Source organism: Vanacampus margaritifer, chromosome 1 (assembly GCF_051991255.1).
Source record: "Vanacampus margaritifer isolate UIUO_Vmar chromosome 1, RoL_Vmar_1.0, whole genome shotgun sequence".
Lineage (NCBI taxonomy): Eukaryota > Metazoa > Chordata > Actinopteri > Syngnathiformes > Syngnathidae > Vanacampus > Vanacampus margaritifer.
The window spans coordinates 67,738,307-67,756,809 of NC_135432.1; the positions used below are offsets into that span (position 1 = coordinate 67,738,307).

Below are 18,503 nucleotides of genomic sequence, written 5' to 3' on the forward strand. Positions count from 1 at the left end.
GCGGGTGTGTCTTGGTGCGCTTTGGCAACTAGACTGGACTGAAAGCATCCAAAAATGTGGGCCAAGGCAGGAACTGGTTTTTCGTTGTCCGTGAAGCGACCCCCCCCCCCTCCCCCCTCCCCAATTTGCCGCCGCCCTACGAGGTGTTGAGCAGGGCTCTGGTGCAAGCCCCCTGGTAGTAGGTGGCCTCCAGCGCATCGCCGCCCCTGCCGGCGCCGTAGGACGAGTACTGCAGGGCGTCGTAGGTCCGCAGGTCCAGTTTGTGGTGCTCGGGGGACGACATGAGGTTGTTGATGGAGAAGGGGTGGTTGAAGGCGTAGTGGGCGTCGCCCTTCAGCTCCATGCCGTGCGGGGGCAGGCACAGGGACGAGAGCAGCTTGGCGCCCTCGGGGCCGGGCGGCGAGCAGCGGCTGGACGAGGCCAGCGGGGACGCGTGGGCGAGTCCCGGAGGTTTGAGGGCGTCGCCGCAGGGTGAGTTGCCGCCGCCGCTGCCGCCGCGCTCCTTCCTGCCCTCCGCCAGGCTCTTCCTGTCGCACTTGAAGCGCTTTTGGCGGCGCAGGTAGCAGCCGTTCTCAAACATGTTGCCGGAGTCGGGATGCAGCGTCCAGTAGGAGCCTTTGCCGGGTTTGTCGGGCGAGCGGGACACTTTGACGAAGCAGTCGTTGAAGGACAGCGAGTGGCGGATGGAGTTCTGCCAGCGCTGCTGGTTGTTGCGGTAGAACGGGAAGAGCTCGATGATCCACTGGTAGATCTCGCTGAGCGTCAGCATCTTGCCGGGCGCCTGCTGGATGGCCATCGTGATCAGCGAGATGTACGAGTACGGCGGCTTGGCGTGCGGGTAGCTGCGCCGCAGCGACGGCTTGGCGTCGCCGCGGCCTCGGTTCAGGTTCAGGCCGCCCCCGCCGCCGCCACCGCCGCCGCCGTACTGGGCCCCGGGACTGACGCCGGCGTACGCGTGGTGGTGATGCTGCGCCGCCTGGCCCGCGCCGCCGCCGCACGGGCTCATGGCCGTGCCCATGCCGCCGTTGCCCAGGCAGGACATGCCCATCCCGGACACGGGGGCGGGGCTTATGCTGGGCCCGCCGTACGTCATGTTGAAGGAGGCCGCAGCCCCGCCGCCGCCGGCCGACATGTAGCCGGACACCGAGCCCATCCCCAAGCCCGCCGCCATCGGGGAGTACACCTGCACGACAGGAAGTACACATAAGTCGGGCGCGACGCTACTTCCTGTGTGTGGACATCGCTTGCCAGATTGGGACAACGCGGGTCAATAAAAGACAAGACAAAGAAACGGCGAGTGAAATGAAAGTCGTTCAGTCGCACGCCGGACACGAGGAAGGTTTCAAGTTTGGCTTTCAAAGTTGGGTTGAGGTCGGGTTTGAAGACCAGGCTGAGCTGGAAAAGTAAAGTCGGGTTTTAAAATAGGTTTCAGCTTTCAAAGTCGGTTTTCAAGTCAGAGTTGGGATTTTTAACTACAGTTTGAAATGAAGGTTATGATTCAAATGTAGGGTTAAAATGTCAAAAAAAAATTGTTAGGGTTAAGGTTTCAAATCATTTTTTTTTTTGTGCACTCACACACAAATATGGTCTCACTGCGGGAAGCGAACCCACAACCTGCACCGGAGGCAAGTGAGGCAACCACTTCGCCGCCCGGTTCCAAATCGGGTTCGATTGATTGATTGGCAGGTGATGACGTGTCAGCATTTGACGTGATCCGAAGACGGCCTGACACTGAGCGCGTGCACGCGCGGCCTGACACTGAGCGCGTGCACGCGCGGCCTGACACTGAGCGCGTGCACGCGCGCCCTGCGCACACCCACAAAAAAACATCAAATCTTCATTTGATGTGATTATGACGTCACGTCGTGTCATATTTTGATCACTTGCAATGATTGTCGTCGTTCATCCAAACATGGCCTGCAAGCGTCTTACAGTGCGCGCGCGCGCGCGTGCGTGCGTGTTTTGGGGCGTTTGTGTGGACGCCTCCGTGCGTTGAACTTCGACCTGCTCACGAACTTTTCATTTTTCATTTATTTCGCTCATTTTTCAACACGCCAGATTGATTTTATTTCTTTTGCAACATCGTTCATATTCCAACGTCTCTTTTTCTCTCCTTATTTCGTTTTTGGTTTTCGTGGGGATTTTACATGTGATTTTTGTTGATTTGGTCTTTGCATTTTTTTTTTTTTTTTGTGTGTGTGTTCCCTCTCATACTAGTGATTATTTTTCCCCGTTTTTTGGGGGGGCTCACAATTATCGACTGCAATTTTGCACACTACGTTTTGGAACAATTGATTTTCGTGTGTTTTGTGTAACTCTTAATTTTGTGGGTCATTTCTTCAATTCATTCTTTAGTTTTAGAACGTTTGATTTTCAACTGATTTTCTCTTTTTGTATTTTATGAAAATCTCATATTTTATAACACTATTCATTTGACGTAATCGCTAACTTTTTACCTGTGACGTTTTTGACACTTCATTATTTTTGAAATCTGCATTTTGTCAATTTTGTGTGTGTGAGAGAATTATCCTTTAATAAGGTTTTGATAGTTGTTGATTTTAATCATCCTTGCGATCGTTCACAGGCTTTTTTGTTTTCTGACCTTTCGAGATTTTTATTTGAAGTGTATTAAATATTGACAATTCTAATGCAAACCTTTTTTTTTTGTGAGGTATTTTGAGAAATGAAATGTGTTTTGTGTCACGCGTGGAAGAAAGCAAACGAAAAAGTCAAACGCTTCCATGTTAAAACGTCATTTTGGTTTGATTTGTTGCCGTTTTGCTTTTTTTTTTTTTTTTTTTTGCTTCTCCGTCATTTTCACGTCAACGACATTTTTACGGCTTCGATTTTCGTTTCTTTTTTTTTAACGGCTTCTCGTTCGTGTTGTAAGACGAATGACGTCAATTCAAATGCTTTAAAAGAAACGTTCTATCATGAATTGTTTGTTTTCTCTCGGCATTTTATTACAAACGGGATTTGATCAACTAACAAAATTGTTAACAAAATTTACAGCCAACGAAATGTAAAACATTTCAAGTGAATAATTTGATGAGCTTGTTGGATAACTTTATTCTTTTAAATCTTCCGATTATTATTCCTATAAATGATGCGATTATTTAGCGCTCAATTTTCATGTATTTTACATTTAAACGGCGAAGACATTTTCTTTTTTCATCTCACTGACGGCGCCGCTTGCACGCAATAATTAATCATAATGATTATTAATTATAATGGAGACACGCTTGATAAAAAAAAATGAATAATACGAATTTGAATTGAATATATAATCACAACAATTTTTCTAAGAAATAAAAAGTGCGCGTGGAGTCGGAAACTTTGTCGTGTCCTTAATTTGCGCGTCCAATTATTGCGCAATACGCACGTCAATTGTGCGTGCGCGCGTGTGCTAAATGGCGGGAAAAGAGAAGTGCGTGCGTGCGTGCGTGTCGTCACCTCGTCACTGTAGAAGCAAGTCCAGTCCGGAGCCTCCTGACCTTCCATCTTGACCGAGCCCAGCATCGCCTTGCGCGCTCAAGAAAGGAGACACAAGCGGGCGTGACGAAGAGGAGGAGGAGGAGGATGAAGATGAGACCTCCTGTCGGTCCTGGTCCTCCTGCAGGTGCCGGTCTTGGGGCTGACTGGAGGACTTCCGATCCCGAGTCAGTGAGGTGACAGGAAGAAAGAGAAACTCCTCCTGTTGAAGATGAAGGTCCAGCCCTCCTCTTCCTCCTCCATCATCATCATCATCATCATTGTGATAATCAAACACTTTCATCAAATGTGTTATTTTTATTTAAAAGTGCGACATTTCATTCCAAATTAAAAGAAAAATATGGTGAGTGATGAAAACATTTCAAAAGAGGACGAATAGTTTTGGCTTGGCGAAGCAAAAAAAAAAAGGACATTTTCAACGTAACTCGTCAACAATTCATCTTTTAATAATGAGGGAATTCATCATATTAAAATCTTCAAAACAAATGTGCGGGAAAAAAAACATTTAATTAAAAGTTTAAAAAACGGAAACTATAAAACAAGAGTATTTCAATGAACAACTTTTATTCTCTTGATTGTAACGAACAAAGTCAATCATACTAAATCACAATGTATTTGAAGACCCTAAAAAAAATGTTTTTTTTATTATGATTGTAACGGTTTGAATTTTAACACGTAATATGTGTTTAAAACATGAATTTAAACTTACTGGCAAGACTATCTGCTTATGATTTATTGGATCACGTTTTTGTATAAATAGAACAATCTGATCATGCTTGAAATAAAGTGTTTTCGTCAAGTTGAAGCACGCACACACACGCGCACGTAAACACGCGCACGACGAACCGGAATGGTGACGTCATTCTCGAGATCGCGCCCCCTGATCGATCGCTTTCGGGTCGTGACCTCTTATGGAGCGCGTGTTGAAGCTTGACAGGCGGACGCTGCCACCTGCTGGCCAATGTGGAAACTGCGGCGCACGGGTGACAGCAGCCTACATTACCCAGAATGCCTCAGTGTACGTCCTCTGTACTGCCACCAGAGGGCGTTCTCTTCCTGGGTTTCCTGCTTGTGCGCTAGTCGGTGTGTGTGTGTGTGTGTGTGTGTGTGTGTTACATAATATATATATATATATATTTGACATCATCATAACATCATCAATAAACCAACACTATGACGTCATGAATGATGACATCACCACCATTAATGTGCCAGCTTGTCTCTTTGCTCCGCCTCCTTCTTCTTGTTGCGTTGCCTCAGGCAGCACCAAATCGTAACCCCGGCAATGAGCGCCAGAACCAGCAGAACTACCGCCGCCCCCACCAGGGCCGGCACCAGCACCCCCGAGAAGGGCCCGGGGGCGTCGCTCTCGGTGGGCTTGCACGCCGTCCCGTCCTCGCCGCACACGCACGTGAAGGAGCCCGCCGTGTTGACGCACTGGCGAGGGCACCCGTGCGGACCCGAGCACTCGTCCACGTCCGCGCACTCCCCCGAGGTGTCCTTGCGGAAGCCGGCGCCGCACGGGGTGCACACGGAGCTCAGGTTGGCGGGGGCGCCGCCCGGCAGACGCCACCCGGCCGCAGGGGCCCAGCAGTGCAGATCCACACGGACTTTGGACCAGCAGTCCACTTGGATCCTGCTGCTGTTGTCAGGGTCCAGAGTGAGGAAACGAGCGCCGGCCACCACAGGGTGGGGACACGAGCCAGACCCGGATTCTGGACCAATGTCAGAGCCCGCTTCATCAGGTCCAGGCCGAGTAGATTCAGGTCCAACAAGTTCTGGTCCGGCAGCTTCAGGTGTTGGCGGTGTTGGTGTGTGAGGTTTTCGCTCAGGTAGTTCAGGTACTGCAGGTTCAGGCGTAGCAGATTCAGGTCTGACTTTTTCTGGTCCAGCAGGTTCAGGTGTTGGTAGCTGTGGTACTTCTGGTTTTTGCTCAGACTGATTAGGTCCTGCCGGTTCAGGTGTAGGAAATTCTGGTTCTGCTGTTTTGGGTCCAGCAGGCTCCGTCCTGCCAAGCTTAGGTTCAGCAAGTCCGCCATCGTCTGACTCCAGCTTGCATATGAAGTGGTTCCTGGTCTTGCAGCTGAGTGGTACCAGACCCCAGCTGACGACTGTGGACCCATCCAACTGGGTGACGAGTCCTGCACAGAGAACTGAGGTGCAGGTCTGTTCCGGCTCGTGGGCCCAGCGGCTCTCTGTTGCGTCCTCGCCCCCGAAAGTCCACTTGAAGCCTCTGAGGGGCAACGAGGGGACCACACACTGGTTCTTGGCCTTCTTTAGCCCCACCCAGAAGGTGAGCGACCCGGCGCGCGGCGACCCGCCAATCAGACTAAGGACTTGGGCAAGCTCCTCGGGTCTGGCAAAGGAGGCCAGACCGTGGGGATGACACGCCTCCTGCGCTCGCTCAAAGGGGAGCGGCGAGTGACGTAGCTCGTAGCGCGGGTGCGACTTGGCGGCGGCGGAAGACGGCGGCGTCAAGGTGAGGGTGAAAACCAACAGCTGAAGAAAGGCGGGAGGGGGCGGCGGCAACATGGCTGACTCCTCCTCCTAACAAGTTGAGGAGGGACAAACAAGTTGGCACAAATGTAGATTCAAAATGGATTGCAAATTTGTTAGCAAACAATTTGAAAATGTGAAATCCTGATCAGTCAGCAGCAACATTCTTCAGGGGCCCCATTTTAAAATGACATTTTCAATAATCACCATTAATTGTGCTTTATTCAAGTGACTTGTGTTGTTTTAGTGGCCGCTAAAATAAATAAATAAATAAATAAATAAATAATAATAAACACCTTACCTTACATCGTCATCATCATCCAAAAAAAAAAAAAAAAGCCTTACTATACATGGCTGTTCTTTTAGAAATATATAAATAAATGCATGGTCGTTTTTAAAATGTATTTATTTATTAAGGTTTTTACTAGAAATGTTTGTTTTTAAAAACAAAACAAAACTTCTTACTATACTTTTATGTGTAAAAAAAAAAGAAGCCTTTATTACTATTAATGATCATTTACAAAAAAATTTAAAACAATTCGCCTTATTAAACTACGGAGCCCCTAAAGTGACATGGGAGAAGAATTATTATTATTAATTTTTAAAAAAAATCAGTTTCTTGTCCGTACAGCTTATGTGAAATGTGTTGTCCCTCTGGCGCCCCCTGCTGGCTAAGGGGCCATTCCCGCCTTGCCTGATGGCAGGCGACGCCTCTCAGGCTCGTTAGCACCACAACTGTTAGCATGTTAGCACTCGACCTCTTTCAAAGTGGCATACGTCTCACAAAACACGCTCACGCTAATTAGCATCAAAAGCTAATCGTGTGGCGTCATTTGGGAATGTGACCGCGAGAGCGTCGCTCAGCAGAACCTGTGCAGTTTCAACCTTGAATTGTTTCAAGGTGATTTGAAAAACAAAAAATTCTTACCTCGAAATGTGTTCTTTCCTTCTTGTGTCGTTCCCAACTCGTCCCACACCGACTGGCGACCTCGCCCTCAGCGCCGAACGCAACCAAAAGCCCACCCGCCCCTCCTGGACCCCCGCCCGCCCGCCTCCCAGTGCCCCGACTTCCTGCCGGGACAGGAAGTGTGTGGTGTCTTGATACGGCCAGCCGCCTTCCCCAAATCACTTTTTTGTATCTTCGGGGTCGGGCTGCAGACACGCACGCACACACACACACGCACGCACGCACGCACTCAGACAGAGCAACAGGAAGGATGCCGCTCATCTTGCTCTTGTCTAATTGATCTTAATGGCTTGAAGGAAATAGTTGCGGCTCCGACAGGAAGTGTGCGTGGTTTCGCTCGCACGCGCAGAATTCACAGACAATCTTCTGGCTCGTCCAATGGTTGTCATGGCAACGCAGATGCTTCCTGTTTGGCGGAGGAAGCGTTTAAAAGAATGGCAGGAAGCCCAAGGTCACGTTAGCGTGTTGTCATAGTAACGTTGTAGATTTTATTTTGGCGGGGTTTGTGTTTTTGTGCACGTCTTCCTGAGTCATCAGCAACTATTTTCTTAAACTCGCTACTTCTTTTTTTTTTTTTTTGTCTCACGACAGCAGATCCAGATTTGTCCATCGCGATACTTTCCTCCATCTTGTTGCACACCAGATTTGTCTGTCAATCTAAATCAGCGCCAATAATCGATTGTTTATAGAAACACTCGTTCTACTGATTACGACTGGATCGGTCAATTGATCCTAATGAAAGTCATTTGACCAATCAGCACCCCCGCGACCCTTGTGAGGAATAAGCGGTTTGGGAAATGGATAGAAGATCTATCGAGTCCACGTTTGCGATCTCCATCGACACGAGATCGATCACCAGCGTGACGCTTAGAGGTCCTTGTTGTTGATTTTATTTTAAGGAGGAAAAAAATCGACAAACAAGCGTCCTGAAAGATCATTAAGTGCTACAGAAGGTCCAGGAAGGTCAATAAAAACAAATAAAGTTAAAATTTAATAAATAAATAAAAGGTCCATAAAAGTATATTAATGCTCACTGAGGTCCAAAAAAAAAAAAAAAAAAAAAGTCCACAAAGCTATATTTTGATAAAAGGCCCACAACTAAAAATGTTTATGAGTTTATGAAGGTCCTTAAAGCTCAATAAAAATGTCCATTGAGGTCCGTGATAGCGCAATAAAAGATCTGCATTATTTGTAAAGAAAAAAAAATAGCCCACAAAAGGTCAACCAGATCTGCAACGGTCTAGAAAAGGCCCGCATGACAAGATCCACAATGAGACTATGAATTGTCAATAAATCAAAAGTCCTTAAAGCGCCAAGTGTCCGCGCGAGGTCCTAGAAGGTCCATAAAAGTCCAGCAAGGTCGTTAATGTTCCGAAACATTTATTAGAACAAAGTGAGCGGACACAAGATGGCCGCAAGCCTCCCGCTTGCGTATGTGACCAACATGTGATCACACGACGCATCCGTCAAAAGTGAAGATGTCCGACACGTCAGCGATGGTTGCTTCAGGCAGCACGCGCAATACAACGATGTGTGTGCGTGTGTGTGTGTGTGTGAGTGCGCGCACGTCAAGCGGCGCTGGACACGGCCAGCTTCTTCAGGTGGTCCATGAAGACCTGCAGGCTGACGTCGTCCGTCAGGATGGGCGCGCCCGACTCCTGCCGGCAAAAGAGACACGGATCCATATTCAATCAATGGATGATGAAACGTGTTGAGGCTGCGACGGCGCCGACGGCTGCGAAGGCGCCGAAAGCTGCGAAGGCGCCGAAAGCTGCGAGGGCGCCGAAAGCTCACCTGTCCCCACGTGTACATGTTGTTGTGCGTCTGCGAGGGGTTGACTTTGGACAGCAGGAAGCGAGCCTGGACGAGGCGGGACAAGCAAAACGTACGTGACGACTTACACGCGTGCAGGACAAACAACAAACCTTGCCTACTTTTGATTTGAAGTTGTAAATACTCAGAAATAACTTCATAAATCAATAACGATATTTGGAGTTGTAAATACGAGTGCGTCTGCATCAGGACATTTCAAGGTATCGGCTCCATCCATAAAATCAGTCCAGCTAAATTAATATCAATCAAAAATTATTTTGGCGAGATAATTACTTTTGACTCAATTAATTCTACCGAATGAATACAGTAAATGTGCGAGTGTAAAAGGTGCGTTACGGCGCCCCCACCTGGCTGCCGCCGTGCTCGGTGTCAATGTATCTGGGCATGGGGAAGCGCGAGTGCAGCAGCTCCTGCGCGTCGTCCACCGGAGCCTGAAGAAGGTGCCGGAAGTTCTCGTACTCGGCCATTTCCTGGTAGCCCGCCTTCCTCCACTGGGACACCGTCTGACGCCAGCGCGCAAAGGTCACCCTGGGAAAACGTGCTGCGTGTGTGCGCGCGCGCGCGTGTACCTCTCCGTGGTAGATGAGGATTTGGAAGAAAGTGTCCATGAGCAGGATGCGATCTGGAAGAATGCTGCTGCTGTCCAACAGCACCGGCTGCAAAACAAAAATCGCCACGTATTAGTGTTTGGACTTAGTTCAGTCTGCCTCCCTCTAGCGGCCGACCGAGTAATTACACCTGAATTAAAACAGTAGGGAGAACAAAACACCGAGATAAATTGAATAAAATAAAAAAATGTTGGGACTGCAAACCCGGACAACAACATTGACAGGGTTTATTGTTTATATTGAACTCGTCAACACATTTAGTAAACCAAATAGTGGAGGGAAGCTCGATGACGCGTAAAAGTCTGCACACCCCTGGCAGAACAGAAATGGGAAACATTTGCTCTACTATCAGCTAACCTTTACAACTTAAATGGGAAAAACAAACAACTGAAATAACATGGTTGCACAAGTGCACACACCCGCTTAAAAATGGGGGATATTGCCGTGTTTGGCATTAAGAAATCACATTTAAACTCGTGTTAAATTGAGGGTTATTGATGACATGGACAATAAATAAATATATAAAATATAAAAATAATTCAAAAATAATAATAAAAAGATGTGCAAATGAAAAAAAGAGTTGCAAAAAATATACATGTAAATGAAAAAGTTGCAAAAAATATATATAATAAGCGGTTCAGAAAATGGATGGACGGATATATGCAAATGTAAAAATAAAAATAAAAAGAAGAAGAAGAGTGTCTTTTTGGGCAGGGCAAAAAGCGGCTGAGCAGCACTTGTAAAAAAAAAAAAAAAAAAAAAAACTGGTCAAATGAAAAGAAAAGAAATGTTGTCAAGTGTTGACTCAAGTGGCACGTGACGCGACGTCACCTTGTCCCGCTTCACATCGACTTCAGAACCGGACTGAGCGCGACGAGACTGACCTCGGGCGGTCCCTGGAAGGAGTACGCGTAGAGGACGGGCTGGATCATGATGAGCGCCTGCGTCAGCTCGTGCCGGTTGAACTGGTGGCGGTAGTACGAGCTCTCGTCCGGGCTGTTGTTGAACACCTGCAGGAAGGGCGAGCGCCGCAGGTGGAACATGAACTGAAAGGCAGCACAAGAGACGTCAGCCGTCGGGAACGCCGTTCGCCCGCCACGCCGCTTCGGGTGCGGCCGCACCTGAGGGTACAGCGAGAAGGTCTCGGAGAAGCGGAAGGAGTTGGGGTCGTCTTTGTGGTAGTCGCCAAACTTCTGACACTGGTGGGAAAAACATCCGACCGTCACTCGCAGCGTCGTGCAAAAATGGACGCCTTTCGACTTCGTAGTTCGACATTTTGGCCCCAAAACGAGGCAGCACAAGCCAAAGATGAAAAAAACAAACAAAGGATAATGAAATATGGCGCCAACATGAGCATTTTAGATTTTTTTAAAAAGATTATTAAAAATTAGGGGCGTCAGGCCATTTTGAATGGTAATTAATCGCAAGTAGTTAATCACAAATTTTGTTTTGTTCTAAATGTACAATAAAAACAAATCTAGCTTTTCATACTCTTGTTAACTAAAGTGAAAAAAAATGTTAAACTAATAGAAATAGTTCAAATGAATTTTTGACGTCTTTCGCCGTCAATGGCAGTGAATGAGTTAAAAGTGGCATTTAAAAGTAAATGGATATTTATTCTATTTTGCAAAACTCTTCCATGCAGGCATCTGGATCATACTGCCCCCTGCTGGCCAAAAGGAGCAGCACAACATGTATTGCATTGCGGCCAATTGACATTCCCCTTGAAAAGGCGACCAATCCCGCGATGACCCGTCCGCAAGCACTCACCAATCTGATGAGCTGCCGGTCCAACCACCGGAGGACGTCCGGCCCCTCCTCCGTCTCGGCGCGGTACACCGCCAGCCGGGCCATCAAGATGGCCGCCGCCTCTTGATCGAAGGACGCGGCGATGCTCTGGATTTGAGTCTGAGCGTCCGCCCAGCTGCCGCACACGTCACTCACATGATCACACTCGACTTGACAAACGGACGGCTGACAAAAAGCATGCGCCGCCGCTCATTTTCAGTTTGTTCTTCGCTGCAGATTTATCTCACTAAAAGTTCTGGGTTCGATTTGTCCCCCTCACATCCTTTTTTTGAAACATTTGAGCTAGATTTACACGAACAAGTTGAAAATATATACACATAATAATACTAGTCAAGGATAATTGATGTTTGGAGCCAATATTTGCATTTGGTAAAATGTGAAAATATTGACAGCAACATTTTTAATCATATAAATTTCCAACATTTGACTTTGTTGAAACCTCTTTAATGAAGGGCAAGTGGGCGGGCCCAGACGAGAATCACAAAGTTCCAAAAGGATATTTGGCTCATTTTGACATTTGACAACTTCAAATGAATATTTGAATAATCAAATTGCACCTTTGGCGGCCATTTTTGAATTTCTTGTTGTTTACTCGCTTGAATCCTGTTTCTACTTTCCAAAATGGCTTACTGAGCGGGTTCATGCCAGCAAAAAATAAAGGAATAAAATATGACTGGCAGAAACATGCCCAAGTTTTGTTTTTGTTTTTAAAGTAAGGCAGACAAAATGATTATTATTATTATTATTATTATTATAAATAAAAAATACTCTATAGCAAAATTTTAAAAAGGGGACAACAAGGCACTCGTTTGAAAAAAAGGAAGTTATTTTATGCTAGTGACAAGAAGTGATGCTGGATCAAATCTTGATGCAACAATGACGTGCGTGCGTGCGTGCGTGCGTGCGTGCGTGCGTGCGTGCGCTGCTCTCACTTCCTGGCGATGGTGGTGACGCGTATGCGCCGCTGTCCGGACGCGTGCTGGTACTGCGTGACAAACTGCAGCGCTCCACGGCCACCTTGAGGGATGGGGGCGTTGTGCTGACGGCACAAAGAAAAAAGAAAAAAATGACTTTCGCAATGGCTAGAAAAAGTCTACACACCCCTGTTCAAATGCTACTTTTTGGGTGCTATAGGAATGTGTTGTTGTTGTTGTTGTTGTTGTTGTTGTTGTGGGCGTGTACCTGGTTGACCACCTCAAAGTAGAGCGCCAGCGTCATGCTGGGGTCCAAACCGCACAGCTTCCACTGGCTCGTCCCCCCGCTGCCGATCTCCTGCTCAAAGGAGCACAAACATGGCGGTCAGAAAACGTGCTGACGTCAACATGCGTCATGTTGAAAGGAAAGCCAGCGTTAAAAACAACAACAACAAAAGAGCACTGATTTTTTTCCGGCTTTTGTTAATCAACACAAAGATGGCGGTCGAAACTTTTGAGTTCATTGATGGTCATTTTATAGGAAGGAATTCATGAAGTTACTGTTAACACTTACTTGATGCCATTAGTGTTCCATGTTATACATTGGTGGCAGGACGGTTATATTTTTGTTTTCAAATTTACAGCAATTGTTATTTGGAAAATGAAGCAGCCGGTGGACTCCAGGACATTGTAAATTACAACCAGTGCCCACAAATACATCACATTTGGATCACATTTATTATTGCTTCTTTGTGTTCTAGTGATTCTTTTACACGAAAGAGATCGTTAGCGGCCGTTTGTCCTTTCGCAAGTCCATCGAGAACAAACAAACAAACATCGTCAACATCAAAGAAAGCATCCTGGCAAACATTCAAGGCAGCGTGGGCTCACGTTTTCCGAGACGCAGGGTCCTTTGGCGTTGAGGGACACGCAGGGTCCGATGGCGCCCGACACTTTCACCTCCCGGGATGTCTGGGAGGAAAAGCGAAGGCCGGGGTTGCATTTCTCTCGCAACTTGGACGGCGCTAAACACGGCGGCGGGCGAGCGGCGGGCGGGCGGCGTGCGGGCGGCGTGCGGGCTGACCTTGACTTCCAGCGTGGCGGCGAAGGCCATCTTGAAGGAGCCTTGAACGTCTTTGGCAAAAACCCTCTGGAAGGTTTGCTTGAACAACGACGTGTTGAACGAGTCGGCCATCACCATGTAGCCTCTGCACGCGGCAGACGCACAAAAGACGACAAAAAGGCCACAAAAAGGCGCATTGGGAACAGGAGGAATAATTGACAAAAATCGACAAAACTCTCTATAGGAATCGTTTTAAGCACAAGTCGCCTTTTTTTTTCTAAATTGAGATCTAACTTGAACTCATTTAAACCCAAAAACGGGGAATTTTTTTTTTTTTTTTTTTTTTTTAAATGACTTTATCCTTCACTCCCAAAAACGTTGCTTTGATGCCGCTTCTGACATGAGGTGACTTAAAGCAATGGAAGTTATTGCACAAACGGCCAGAAAGTGGCAGTAGAGTATAAGAGATCAGCCAGGGCCATTGGCCATTGCAACAAGCTCTTTTTGTTTTTCATTCTTTTTGACAGTTAGTTTTAATTGGCTTCCAGGGTGGTTCAGTTTTAGTTTTTGTTTTTTTAATGCTTTTTTTTTTTACTATGTTTTTTACTATGTTTCAGTATTAGTTTTATTTCTTAAAAAAAAACAAACAGGCAAGCCGAGCCATTGGAGCCAAAAGTCAAGCACGCAAAATGGTGGCCTCGGAGCGACGTCATCTGAAGTTGCTTTTCTATTGGCTGCTGCTCGATGACGTCACTTCGGTGTGGCACTTGCAAACGTCTTTATTCCGGTTAATATCAAAATAAATATACTTAAAATCAGATTTCAAATCATCCCCAAAGGCTCATGTATTAAATAAATGACCAAAGACTCAAACAAAGGATATTTTCGCTATAATGTGGTTAGTTTTGTAAGCAGTTATGTTTCAGTTAAGTAGTTGTTGTTTTTTAAAGCATTTTCGTTTTTATTTGATTTCAATAATGCAATTAATTTTTTAATTTGAGTTTTTTCATTAGTTTTGGTTAACTAATATAACCTTAAGGGCGTTGCTTCAGTGAAAATGACGTGCTAACAAACGTGCTAACGTTTTCAAAGGGCTTGTGATCGCTTCCTGCCTTTGCTGAATTCAAAGCGTTTACTCCCAAAATACACCATCGTGATCGTGCGTGTGTGTGTGTGTGTGCGTACCCCGTGTTGTTGGCACAGCACTTCATCTCCAGGAGTCCGGTCTGGTCCAGCGCGCAGGCGTAGATGTCCATCACATGACCGCTAGCCGACGCCCTGCTAGCCAGCGACTCGTAATGCTAACGCAGACAAAAAGCTCAGCCATGTGGCGGATGCTAACGCTAACGCTAACGAGCCCGCGTTCTCACCTTGGCCGCCTTCTTCATGAACTTGGCGTTGTCCTTTTCGATGTCGTGCCAAGACCTGATGGGGGTCTTGAGCTCGTCCCCCACCACCATGCCGGGACCCTGCGTGGCCGGACCGCCGATGAAGGTCATGATGCGCGCGCCCGTGTTGGGGAAGGTGCACTGACGCAACACAAAACAACTGTTGATGACTCCTCATACGTTCCTTGTAGGGATGCACGATCGATAATATCGGTGGCCGATCATTATCGACCAATAAAATTCCACTTTTTGGTGCTTTTCACAATGTTTCAATGCATTTGTACATGTTAGACTCGAAAGTCGATTTGTATTCAAGTGAATGTTGAAAACAATTATCGGCTTACTCATCGGTTATCGACAACGGCGCTTTCTAAACGATTGGTTTATCGGAATCGGTTGAAAACGGCATTATGGTGCGTCCCTAGTTCCTTGCCACCAAGATCCAACATCCCGTCAAGAACGGTGGCGAGGCTTTGAGCATGACAGTGTGAGGCAGAGGCGCGGCACTCACCTCCAACAGGCCGACGGCGATGGACATGGCCACGCCCAGCGAGCGCAGGGGCCTCTTACCCTGGACCACGGGCCAGGAGTCGCGCTGCAGCTCCCCCAGCAGGTCGGTCAGGTTCATGTCCACCTTCTGGACAGGCTGCAGGAACCTGCAAGCGCAAGCGTTTAGTCTCTCCCACGGCGGCGGAGTAGCGGTCCGGCGGGTGTCACCTGTTGTACTGCGGCTGTTGCGGGGCTTGAGATCCTCGTCCTTGGGAGGCGGCCACCGGTTTGGCCAGACCGAGCATCTCCTGCACGAAAGCCACAGCACGCTAGTTAGCATACCTAGCATGCAGCAATCGTAGATTGGTGGTGCCGGTTAGCAAAATCTGAGTAGCATCAATGATTAGCATCAACGATTAGCGTCATCTGCTTCATGTCCTCCAGTTAGCATCATCATTAGCACGATTTGGTTAGCATCAGGGATTTTGATCATCTGATTTAGCGGACATGGAGCAATACGTTTTTTTTTCTCAGGGCTGATACCGATTATTAGTAGTCAAGGACGCCGATAATATATTTGGAGCCGATATTCATTTTCACTAAAAGGGAAAATATTGGCATTCAAATTTGAAAAAAAATACAAACTCCAGCTATTCATTTCTTTGGAGGGAAATTCAATGCATACATTTATTGAACAACTTCAAGGGTTTGTAAAATATTGGAGTTAAAAAAAAAAAATTCTTAGTCAACAGACACCTCGGTAGTAGCATCAACCAATTATTATCAAGGATTACAATAATTATCATTTACTTAGCATTGTTTAGCATGAATGTTAGCAACATCTGCTTAGGATATGGTTGACATCAGGTTAGCGTCATCCAGTTAGCATCAGCAACCATGACTAGCATTATCCGGTTAGCGTGTATGATTTTGGTTATCATGAAGTATTTCCATCATGGAGTTAGCAGCTTGGGCCAGGTTGGTACCTGCAGCTGCTTGGCGCCGAGGTCTTTGGTTCCTTTGAAGACGTAACTCTTGGAGATCCCCTCGCAGCCCAGCTCGTGCACGTGGACGATGCGGCCGAAGGTGATGAGGCCCACCAGGGCGGTGGGGGGCAGCAGAGACAAGGACATCTGCAGGGACTCCTTCAGCGCCTGCAGGTCCTCCTCCTCCATGCACGTGTCCACCACGTACAGGAAGACCAGCGGCATCTGCGGGCCGCGCTGACCAATGCCAACGTCCACACGCGACACTTGCGTTACTTTGTGGATTACTTCCAGGCCTTCTCTTTTCTACTGTGCAAGACGAGCAATTGCGTTCTGCATGTCGCCCAAGACGGATGGCTGTCGATAGATTCATCAATTCTAAAATATTTGACAGTGACAGCACTAAAGGAAAGATCAAATTACAGGCAATCCGGGCCACCACATCCGTTTGTTGAACGCAAATATTTCCATGAGTCTTTTTTTTGGGGGGACTACGGATTTTTTCTAGTTTCATTTCTTTGTGTATTTCTGCACGTTATAGTGGTGCAAGTGAGCCTCTCAATTCAGCTTTCAGGTATTTTGAGGTGCGCAGAAACTCGGGTTCGACTCACCTGCACCACGTACTCAATGGTGGAGAATTGAGGCAGCAACTCGGCCGGCTGGTTGACCTCCGAGATTCCCGAGTAGGACGGCGGGAACTGAGGGGAGCGGCGAGAGGAAGAGGGTGAGGCGCAAGCGGGACCCGGCCGGGTGCGACAAGTGCAAGCGGAAGTGCTACCTGATTTCTCTGGTAGCAGAAGTTGCACGCCCACAGCTTGGCCCGGTAGTCCACTTGGCTGCAAGACAAGCACAACGACCCCTACACTGAATCCATCTTCATTTGACAGAAAAGGGCAATTCGTGTTGTTGTTGCACCAGGCCATTATTTATACAAGTGAAAACGTTCAAATTTAATGAATTGATGGAGTTTAACCGCCGTAACATTTTTCAACCGATACGATAAACCAAACATTTACAAAGTGCCGATGTCGATAACTGTTAAGTAAGTCGATAATTGTTTGCAAAATTCCCATGAATACAAATATACTTTCAAGTCCTACTAAATGATCTGATTTATCTGTATGGCGGCAAATTGGTCAATAAATATCGGCCGATTTCTTTATTGCTTTATATTGTCTTTTTTTCTTTTTTACAAAAATGAATGAAAAACTCACTGCCTCATTTCGGGCCGCCTCTAAAATCTGACTGACAGTTCTTAACCCTTGACCAGGTTCTGAATCAGAACACCAGTAGTAGTTGTAGTGTGTGTGTGTGTGCGTGCGTGCATGTTTATAGCGAGTGTCCTGCATACCAGAGCGGGTTGAGCACGGCGCGGCAGGTGGCCCGGCTGCAGAGGACGGGCTCGTACTGGATGGGCGGCAGGTCGGGTCGCTCCTTGAGGGGCGTGAAGAGGGCGGCGACGGGCACCACCATGCGTGTGGCCTCCAGCCGGCTGGACGGCCACACGTTCCAGCTGAAGCGCACGCCGTCGCGCTCCTCGTTCTGGGCGATGTACTCGGGGAAGGTCGCCATGGCAATGCCGCCTCGCACTGCGAGATGACACTTTATTAGGGACACCTCGGTGGGGCTGCAGTCACATCATGTGCAGTACACGCACTTCACACACACACTGTATACACAAACTTTGGCGCACACGCTTCACATACACAAAAGCATGGCAAACACACTAAACGTACACAAAACACACACACACATTTTGCATAAATAAGTACTAATTTTATTCACACTGATTATGCACACACACCAAACATACTTGAAATAAAAATGGGGGGGGGGTAATATTAAAACAACTACTATACTTCACACTTCTCACACACACACGCTCTGAATAACTACAACTGAAGACAAATTAAAACTAATACACTTCACGCACGGGCACAGTTGCGTCAATCATATGACGTCACGTTTCTGTCCTTTAAGCAGCATGGACGTACCACTACTACGTCATTTAAACGCTTCAATGAGCCATTAGCGTTACTACGTAAAGCCTACAAAGGACATTAGGTTGACACGAACTCTTAGAAATGTTCATCGACTAAGTTGACAGGTAAGTTAGCCACCGCACCGGCATGCTAACGGCTAGCTAGCCGGCTAGCTGCTGCCGCCGCTGAGAGAAAAGCGACCGGACAACCCTAAAAAAAACAACAACACCGCACACAAAACGCTACTCACCGCTTGGCTCGTTCAGCGGGCAAAGAGCTCACTCTTTCACGCGTTCACTTTGAACGCCGGAATTGTGCGGCTGAACACTCCGGTGGGCGTGAGGGGCTCTGTGTATGTGGCGGCGCGCGTGCGCGTGCCGCGTACGCGTGACAACGAAGCAAAACAACATGGCGGCGCCGCCACGTCAACGGCGCCCGAAACATGTGAAGTGGCGATGCAACACTCTTGAATTGAT

The 18,503-nt window shown here is 47.4% G+C and overlaps 3 protein-coding genes across 3 annotated transcripts; all 3 read right to left on the reverse strand.

The window, feature by feature from the left end:
- Positions 1–136: 136 nt before the first annotated feature.
- On the reverse strand, positions 137–3,773 carry foxa1 (forkhead box A1). The gene is made up of 2 exons (XM_077564742.1): positions 3,454–3,773; positions 137–1,183 (listed from the first exon to the last, which is right to left on the reverse strand). The coding sequence occupies exons 1-2, from the start codon at positions 3,517–3,519 to the stop codon at positions 137–139; spliced, it is 1,113 nt and encodes a 370-aa protein (XP_077420868.1). The 5' UTR covers positions 3,520–3,773.
- Positions 3,774–3,917: 144 nt separating this feature from the next.
- Positions 3,918–8,160, reverse strand: clec14a (C-type lectin domain containing 14A). The gene is made up of 2 exons (XM_077564711.1): positions 6,917–8,160; positions 3,918–6,039 (listed from the first exon to the last, which is right to left on the reverse strand). The coding sequence occupies exons 1-2, from the start codon at positions 7,214–7,216 to the stop codon at positions 4,696–4,698; spliced, it is 1,644 nt and encodes a 547-aa protein (XP_077420837.1). The 5' UTR covers positions 7,217–8,160; the 3' UTR covers positions 3,918–4,695.
- Positions 8,161–8,318: 158 nt separating this feature from the next.
- On the reverse strand, positions 8,319–18,441 carry sec23a (Sec23 homolog A, coat complex II component). Its single transcript, XM_077564686.1, has 20 exons — positions 18,278–18,441; positions 17,397–17,634; positions 16,824–16,881; positions 16,657–16,743; positions 16,046–16,282; positions 15,288–15,367; positions 15,082–15,226; positions 14,553–14,711; positions 14,368–14,483; positions 13,204–13,327; positions 13,011–13,091; positions 12,388–12,477; positions 12,138–12,244; positions 11,167–11,320; positions 10,518–10,595; positions 10,281–10,442; positions 9,358–9,444; positions 9,136–9,291; positions 8,750–8,815; positions 8,319–8,613 (listed from the first exon to the last, which is right to left on the reverse strand). The coding sequence occupies exons 2-20, from the start codon at positions 17,615–17,617 to the stop codon at positions 8,524–8,526; spliced, it is 2,298 nt and encodes a 765-aa protein (XP_077420812.1). The 5' UTR covers positions 17,618–17,634; positions 18,278–18,441; the 3' UTR covers positions 8,319–8,523.
- Positions 18,442–18,503: the final 62 nt, after the last annotated feature.

Bases quoted from the DNA above. Each gene is read 5' to 3' on its own strand.
- foxa1 (XM_077564742.1), bottom strand. From the start codon at position 3,519: ATGCTGGGCTCGGTCAAGATGGAAGGTCAGGAGGCTCCGGACTGGACT. The intron at 1,184-3,453 runs GTGACGACACGC...CCTGTCGTGCAG, and splicing joins CTTGCTTCTACAGTGACGAG to GTGTACTCCCCGATGGCGGC.
- clec14a (XM_077564711.1), bottom strand. From the start codon at position 7,216: ATGAGCGGCATCCTTCCTGTTGCTCTGTCTGAGTGCGTGCGTGCGTGC. The intron at 6,040-6,916 runs GTAAGAATTTTT...TCAACTTGTTAG, and splicing joins AGGAAAGAACACATTTCGAG to GAGGAGGAGTCAGCCATGTT.
- sec23a (XM_077564686.1), bottom strand. From the start codon at position 17,617: ATGGCGACCTTCCCCGAGTACATCGCCCAGAACGAGGAGCGCGACGGC. The intron at 16,882-17,396 runs GTATGCAGGACA...CTTGTCTTGCAG, and splicing joins GCCGTGCTCAACCCGCTCTG to CCAAGTGGACTACCGGGCCA. The intron at 12,245-12,387 runs GTACACGCCCAC...TTGTGCCGTCAG, and splicing joins ACTTTGAGGTGGTCAACCAG to CACAACGCCCCCATCCCTCA.